The following is an 8,483-nucleotide window of genomic DNA, read 5'->3' on the forward strand; positions in this document are numbered from 1 at the left end:
GTATTTAGACATTAAATCGGACGAGCATAGTTAGATAAACAGAAGAAAAAGTTCTGTTGAGGCTTGTATGAACATTTTTCTTAAGATAAATTCGTCATCTCCTCGATACTTTGAGTAACGTTGGACGTCGATCTCCCGCGATACAACAATAGTGATCAATCGAATACAATATTGCATTTCTCAATCATCGAAAAAGAATGAATTCAAAAAGAATTTCCTAAGTATTTTCTTATTTTAGAATTCTGAACTTGTGTGTTGTAACTTGTGACTAAGAAGTTGTTGAAAACATTTTGATATTTCAATATAACAAATTAAGTTAAATGAATTTTAAGATTTTCCAAAAGATTTTCTAAGTATATTCGATATAATTATTCGAATATCAAAATATTACTCCAAATCTTTCAAATGTCATTTTTAATCCTTACTCAAGTGTAAAATTAAGTTTTAATCTTAAAATAATTTCAAAACAATTTTACAAAGTATTTCGAACCGTTTCAAAGCCAAAAATTCCAGATTGTCCATAGAGAACCGATTCTCCCCTAAATGGTTTGGCTCCGAGAAAAACAGAATGCTCGGAGGGAACCGATTCCCCCCAAGGGGGTACCGATTCCCCCATGATCAACGGTCAAAATATTTGAATTTTACACTTAGGAACCGATTCCCTATGAGGGTACCGATTCCCCCCACGCTCCAAGTTGTTTTATTAATGGATTCTCATCTCCAAACGGCTCCAAAACATTCCCAATGGCTATATACGACTTCAAACACATTTCAAGCTACAAATACAAGCTAAGGACACTTGAAGAAACAATAGAACAACTATCTAAGTAATCAAACACAAGAGAATAATTTTTCATTCTTATTTCATCTTTCTCTTGTAAATATTTTGTTCTTGTAAGCTCAATCTTGTAAACACCTACCTTAGAGAGGTTTTCTTGTTTACATCTTTTATCCTTTTGTAAAGGGGAAATGTTCTAGCTTATCCATTGTAAAAGATAGGGAAATGTTCTAGTTTAGCCCGGAAAAGCTAGGGAGTTGTAAGGTTATATCTTCGTCCTCAAAAGAAATAACAAATTAGTGAATTTGTTGGAAAATCCTTGGTGAGGAGCTCAGGTAGTGGACGTAGACATTGGTTGAGAAAGTCGAACCACTATAAATCGTTGTGCAATTCTCTATCTTTCAATCTCCTTACTCCCTAAACATAAAACCGTTCTGACCCCTCTTTGCAAACCGGTACGGTTGTCGATTCGAGCTTCCGAAAATCCCAACAGAAGTGTTTTAAATAAACTATTTATGGTGAAGAGAAAATTAATAAAAAAGTTTTGACCTTTTGACGAAGAGTTAAAACCGTTTGACGAAGGATTTGTTGAAAAATTCATAAATATAATTGAATGGATGCAACTTTAAACCAATAAATAAGTTTATTCACCAAATGACATAAATTATTATTAACAAGTCTATTCATAAAAAAAACACAACTTATTATAAAAAAACATTAATCTCATTCGATTAATTTATTATTTTGCAACAACATTTTCTCATAGCTGAGTATAAGAACATAGCATTATTTATGAGGGGAAAAGAAAACCCAATAAAAGAAGAAATATAAAAGGATAACTTTTGTCCTTGTAGTAGACCCAATTTATCATTTTGCTCCTATCATATTTTCACATCAATTTAGTCATCGAAGTTGCTCAATTGCATCATTCTATACCCTATTCCTAACTTAAAACCTCAAATTATACACCATGAACCTTAAATCATAATCATATTACCTCTAAACCCTAAATACTAACTTAGAATTTATAATTTAGAGTTTTAAATTAGAAAAAGTATATATAATGATGCAATTAAACAACTTTGAGGGTTAAATTGATGCGAAAATATAATAACGATGAAAATGATAAATTAAATCTACTACAGAAATAAATATGACCCTTAAACAAAAAGAAAAAGAAGGCTAAGAATCGCCATGCTTATGCCAGCAAAGTAGCATGATTGCACATCACAAAATGTAAAACCTTGATTTCTGTTCCTTCGCCATAGCCAAGCACCTCCTTTTGCAGCTAGAAAGCTCCTTCAAGCTCATTCTCCTACCCATTATTGCCTCTTTCTGCTCGGCTCTCACATCAAACACATGCACTACTTTATATACACTAAAGACCAATGAGCCAATAGACGTAAAACAAAAGGTGTGGTCCAAAACATGCACTCCATTACCATCTCATTATAGACGTATTTTACTTTTGTTATCAATCTTTTAATTTTATTCAATCAATCTACTTAATTATTTTAATAATGTCAGTTAAGTTATTCGTTGTTAATATTTGACGGAACAATTGATATAAAAATTAATAAATTTGGTATAAGTATATATTTGATTCTCGTTATTTATATGCATCACTATTTAATTAGAGATAAAATTTATTGTATTAAATAAATTAAATTTAATAAGGAAACTCTAATCAAGTCATGATACATGTCATCAATTGATTGGAGGGAGATTTCTATTGTTTCAGAATAAAATCATGACTAAATTGATAGAATGTGTAAATAATGAAAATCAAATGTGTAATTATATCAAGGTAAATTGCGCAGTTAATACTTAAACTATCAGTTTTGGTCTGTTTTAATATATAAACTTTCAATTTTTTTAAAATCATACCTAACGTTTAGTTTTCATTTCATTTTAGTACTTGCCATTAAAAATTTAATACGTTTAGTACCTAAACTATCAATTTTAGTAGTTTTAGTACATAAACTTTAATTTTTTTCCAAAATTTATCATTAAATTTTGAACGGAGTACTATATGAAACAAAACCAAAGTTTTTAACGGCGGAATACTAAAATGAAACAAAAACTAAATCTTAGGTATGATTTTGAAAAAAAATGAAACTTTAAATACTAAAAAAGACCAAAACTGATAGTTTAGATATTAAACTTGCAATTTAGCCTAGATTTTATCAAAATTTATTTTGCAAATGAATCAGCCAGCAAAATGTGAACATTGAAACAGGGAGAAATGGATGGGTCACGACATGGAGAGGTAACTAAACATTGGACCAAGGAACTGGGTGAGCACGATGGTGGTTTCTAGACACTGCGCGTGACCATTTTTCATGAGTTACCTCGACGTTAGCCAAAACTGTTCTCGTACGTCTGGCTAACTCAGTGGGTTGGACCACCTTGTACGTGGTTCGGTTTGAGTGGTGTTCTTTCTACTTCTGTCTGTCATCGACACTGTTGTCGCTTTTACCATCCCTTTCGATATTACTGTAGACGGAGCACTGACTACATGCAAAAATATGGGTTTTAAAATTTTATTTCATGTTGGATTTACGCATGTTTTGTCATCATATAGTTCTTGTAGAATTATCATGCGCATCAAACTCTTAGTATCGATAATACTTGTTGTTGATGGGAATAAATGAGTTGTATTGATTATCGTTGATTTATATCTTTCAATTTAAATAAAGAGTTGTAGATTTTTAAATTGTCGTGATTTGAAGATTTATTTTTTTTATTTGATTTTGATTGTTTTTGTGATTCGATCACTTTTGGAATGATTGAGATGATATTGTATGATTTTTCAAAATTTTCTTGTCATGACCATGGTCATAAAATTCGTAGATAGTACTCTCGTCGACACGTGTTAACAATAAGGGGTTATTGATGGCTTCAGGAGTGATCTGGACTTTTGGATCAAAATATCAGATCCAACGACCCTTGTTTGATTGTGTATGGTGAAATCTTTAGGGTTTTAAAACCCTATTTCTTATATAATCTGAACATCAGATCGTTGTTTGATCTAATAACTATAAATCGTGTGACGCCTGACTTAATCACTAAAACCCTAATCTGTCAAAAGTCATGTTAATCGGTTGTCGTTCATCAAATAATTTTGTCACAAATAATATACTTTTATGATAACATTTATATATAACACTAATACTAAAACTAAATTTAATTTATTTTTACTTCGTCACTGTTATAATAAAAACTGTGACGATTAACTTTTCTTACAACTAAATTATTACTATAAGTATATAATTGTTATACAAGTTTTATCGTTAAAATTTTGATACTATTAAAATATGTAAATTGATATCAATTATTTTATTGACAAGAAATTATATGACAATAACAACATATGAAATAATCACTCTCGTTTGATATTTGTTATGTTAATGGTTATTAACAAAGATATTTGATTATATTTTTGAGACATACGACAAATAATATAAAGATAAATAAATCAAACATAATAAATTAATAAATAAATCAAACTATGTTTAATTATCTTAACAACGATAATAATGTTATTGTATCTATTTGAGCTAAATAAGTAAACAGAAAAAAATAAGTTAAATTAGTTAAGAAAAACCATAAAGAAATATTATATTATATTATAATCATTCCATACTGTTAAAATTAGTTAAATTATGTCAATAGAGATCAAATCGTAAATTTTAACATAGTTGAGGGACTTAAAACCAGATTTAGACCTTAATGAAAATATGGTTTTGGGCCTTTTCCTTGGGCGTATCGGACTCTACGTCGTGTTATCGAAACAACTTCTTTTTATTTTCTCTTTGGCTTAATTATCAAATAAGTTCCCAAACTATCCCTTTTGTGCCAAATAAGTGACTATAGTTTTTATGGCCCATCCTGATACCTAACATTACAAACATTACCCTTCTAGGTGCTCATGTCATTCACGCCGTTAGTTTTCCCCGTTAAATGACACATGTCAACACTTGGTAACTTTAAAAATTTTATATAAATTAAAAAAAATTATATATTTTTTTAAAAAGATAAACATAAATTTCAAAATAACCCATAAACTTTAAAAACTTTCATTTTAACCCCTAAACCCACGAAGAAGCTCTACCCTACCTCTCCTCCCCCCCGACGATCGTTACCCCTATGAAATTGTGACCCGTTGACGATCAATCGACCACAAATTAACGTTTTAAATCTCACGAACCCTAGGATGAAAATCGTGATCGCATGCGATTTCGACGGTGAATCGGCAACAACTACTATGACATATAACTAGGATGATGTCAAGGACTACGTTGATGACGACGGTGGTGAACAGAGAAGGCGCCAACGGCGGATTAAGGTTAGGATTTAATATTTTGGTATGTTTATAAAAAATAAATTTTAAAATTACCAGGGGTTGACATATGGCACTTAATGGGAAAAAATAACGACGTTGACGACCTGAGCACCTAAAAGTGTAACGTTTGTAATATTAAGTACCCGAATATTTTAAAAAAAACCCGTAAACACTTATTTAACAAAAAATAATAATTTGGACACTTCTTTGGACATTAAGGCTTTCTCTTTTGACAAATTACAATAATTGCTTTTTTTTTATTAAGAAATGACGGTAATTATTAACTCCATTATCATCAACTTTTCTTTATTTACAAACCCAGATTCAATCCATTACTCTCATTCTTCTCTCTCGATCGGTATGCGACTCTCTCCTTCTTTCTTGATCTGTCTTTTCTTTTAAAAATTTATTAAAACCTTAATTAAGTAATTTATGCTATGTTTGATTGATTGAATTGATATCATTTTGGCTGCAGATTTTTGTTGCTATGGCTAAGAGCTCCTTTAAGTTGGAACACCCCCTCGGTTCGTTCTTCTCTCCTAATTTTTTTCCTTTAGAAATTTGTAAGATATTGATTCTTGATATTGTGAAACCCTAATTTTATTATTTCCCCCCAATTAATCAACACCAACTCTTGAATTTTTTGTTCTTTTTTATCTGGGTATTTTTTATTTTGTTGAAACGTCCTAGTCTTTATGATGCCTTTGCTTTTCCACGAAAAGAAACAATCTTGATCACCCAATTTAGGGAAAAGACGCATCAGTTAATTAGGGTTTTGAATAAGTGAGGGTTTATGATGCTTTATTTGTGATGTTTGTGTTGTTTTTTTGATGTCAGAGAGGAGGCAGGGTGAAGCTTCTCGCATTAGGGAAAAGTATCCCGACAGAATCCCGGTGTGTAATGTTCCGTTGATTCATCTTTCGATTTAATCCGTGTTTGTTTTCTGCTATGTTTATAATGTTACATTGGTGTTTGATTGCTCAATGTAGGTGATTGTTGAAAGGGCGGAGAAGAGCGATGTTCCTGAAATTGATAAGAAAAAGTCAGTTATTTTTGCATGTTTTCTTTAAGAACTTTAGTCACTATCGATTTTAATATGATATCATTGATATGTTTATACATTTGTGAAAATGTGTAATGTTGCTACAGAATTTTAGATGATCGATGCATTTTCTTCTAGTTTCATTGCTGATTGTGTCACTGCCCATATTTGCCATCTTTTTCTTGTACTGAGGTTTTAGTTTCGGTTCTTGAATGCTCTTAACCTTTTGAGTTGTGGATTCCTGTGAATACTGACTAATTGAGGATTCCTACCCGAAGGAGTTGATAACTGTTTTCTAGATGGGGGTTTTGAGGCAGGAAAGATATCGTGGGGGCAACCTCATTTCGTACATGGATTCTTATGCTTTCGATGTGATCTGTTGAATCTTTTCTTTTACTAGTTTTAGTTTTGAAGGCTACCTAGTCTTTATTTTTAATAAGTTCATTGCTTCGATGTCGTCATGTCGGAACCTGTTTCCAATATTTTTAACTCTGATGTATTTCACCTTTGCTTCTTTTGATACTAAATGTTCGCCCTCGGGATCAATGCAGATATCTGGTTCCTGCTGATCTAACTGTTGGCCAATTCGTCTATGTTGTTCGGAAGAGGATTAAGCTGAGCCCTGAGAAGGCTATATTCATTTTTGTGAAGAACATTCTACCCCCAACTGGTGAGTTGAACCTTGTACATCTCTCACTCCTCTTCTAGTTTCCCTGTTTCCCGTTTTGCTAAACGCTGTATTGTAAACGACGTGCAGCCGCTATGTTGTCTGCCATATACGAGGAAAACAAGGATGAAGACGGTTTTCTTTACATGACTTACAGTGGCGAGAACACATTCGGGATCATCGAGGCATACGATCAAGGGATATCCGTGTGAGTGCGAGTCACGAGAAACACAAAATTGGTCTCAAGATGTAAATCCGAGACTCTCTGTTGCTGTGTGTTAATATTACCAGTTCAAACGTTGTTCTGAATTTGGTTACTAAACCAAGCTGGCTTTGATATGGATTTGTGCTGAGCTTTATGCAAATGATATTAGTTTCTCATAAAGATCATATAAAAGAATGAAAAAATAATAATATCATTAAAAGAGTATGTATTATACCCTCAAAATAAGATTAACTTAAGGGTAAACTACAAAGTTTGTCACTTCAATTTTATAAACGTATAATCATTCGATTTAAAAAGCTTAATTTGTATCATTTTGTTTTAATTACGATGTGGTCAAACATTCGATATTATGATGATGCAATATGTTAATAAAAGAGTTTAATTTTTACTTGAACTCATGAGCTTTAGGTAAAATACTGATTAGGGACCCTTGAGCTTTAGATATCTCCATGAATTATTGGAGGATCCAATCCATGGAGATAGTCGAGTTCCTTGGCGATATCGACAGAAATCGAAAACCTCTGTTTCCAGTTCATTAATTCCGGGCATTTCCGATGAAGCAAAGCGTCTTGCAGGTTACCGTTCGTCATGACCTCAAAAACTAGGAGCATACGGCGCCGTTTCTGGTCGTAATAGAATCCGTGGACCGAGACGACGAGGGAAGAGTCGAGCTTGGAAGCGAAAAAGAGCTCGTTTTGGAACTCTTTTTCCTGGAGCGAGCTCGTGGCCATCACCTTGACGGTGACGGTTTGATTGCCGTCGTTGTTTTTGTCGTTTCCATCGTGGTGGTTAGGGATGGTAGCGCGATAGACGGAGCCAAATCCCCCTTTTCCGAGGTGACGAGAGACGGAGAATGAGGAAGTGGCGCAACGGAGGATGGAATATGAGTACCGATGCGACGGGTTGGAGTCGGCGGGGTTAGTACGTTGGCGTCGGATTTTGCGGAGGCACAAAGATAAAATCAATAAGAGCAAAAAGGAAGCGGAGACAGCCACGACATGCGGTAAGATGAGTCGTGTGGGTAAAGGACTCTCATGGTACATCAACGGAGGTTGCTGCAACGGAGACGACAGCGGAGGGATCGATCCTCTCATTCTGAAATTGCCCAAAATCCCCAGAAAGGAGACGAATTTACGAAGATATAATATGAAAAAAGTGGGAATCGAACATGAATTGGAATCTAGAGTCATGTTGAAAAATTAGTTGTTATTTAAGTTAGACGTTAATTTGATGACTGAGATATGATAGTCGTTTGAGTTGTGATCAAATTTTATCATATCATAGTCAATAAATTAACATTTAACTCAGAATATTATCCATATTTTAATAGAAAAATAAGTATGTGTCATGATGAATAGTTAAATCAGATAATCATTTTATAACATTTAATAATCGAATAATTCAATAAAATAATACTTTATAGTT

The 8,483-nt window shown here is 32.9% G+C and overlaps 2 protein-coding genes across 2 annotated transcripts; one reads left to right on the top strand and one right to left on the bottom strand.

Annotated features, from left to right (window-relative positions):
- Window positions 1-5,387: 5,387 nt before the first annotated feature.
- LOC120170878 (autophagy-related protein 8C-like) lies at window positions 5,388-7,166 on the top strand. Its single transcript, XM_039178720.1, has 6 exons — window positions 5,388-5,481; window positions 5,599-5,647; window positions 5,961-6,016; window positions 6,113-6,165; window positions 6,717-6,835; window positions 6,923-7,166. Exons 2-6 carry the CDS (start codon window positions 5,611-5,613, stop codon window positions 7,042-7,044), a joined length of 387 nt encoding a protein of 128 aa, XP_039034651.1. The 5' UTR covers window positions 5,388-5,481; window positions 5,599-5,610; the 3' UTR covers window positions 7,045-7,166.
- A 184-nt stretch (window positions 7,167-7,350) lies between these two features.
- LOC120170877 (receptor-like serine/threonine-protein kinase At4g25390) lies at window positions 7,351-8,241 on the bottom strand. The gene has a single exon (XM_039178719.1). The coding sequence runs from the start codon at window positions 8,150-8,152 to the stop codon at window positions 7,496-7,498; it is 657 nt and encodes a 218-aa protein (XP_039034650.1). The 5' UTR covers window positions 8,153-8,241; the 3' UTR covers window positions 7,351-7,495.
- Window positions 8,242-8,483: the final 242 nt, after the last annotated feature.

Source organism: Hibiscus syriacus, unplaced genomic scaffold (assembly GCF_006381635.1).
Source record: "Hibiscus syriacus cultivar Baekdansim isolate YM2019G1 unplaced genomic scaffold, ASM638163v2 tig00111795_pilon, whole genome shotgun sequence".
Classification (NCBI taxonomy): domain Eukaryota; kingdom Viridiplantae; phylum Streptophyta; class Magnoliopsida; order Malvales; family Malvaceae; genus Hibiscus; species Hibiscus syriacus.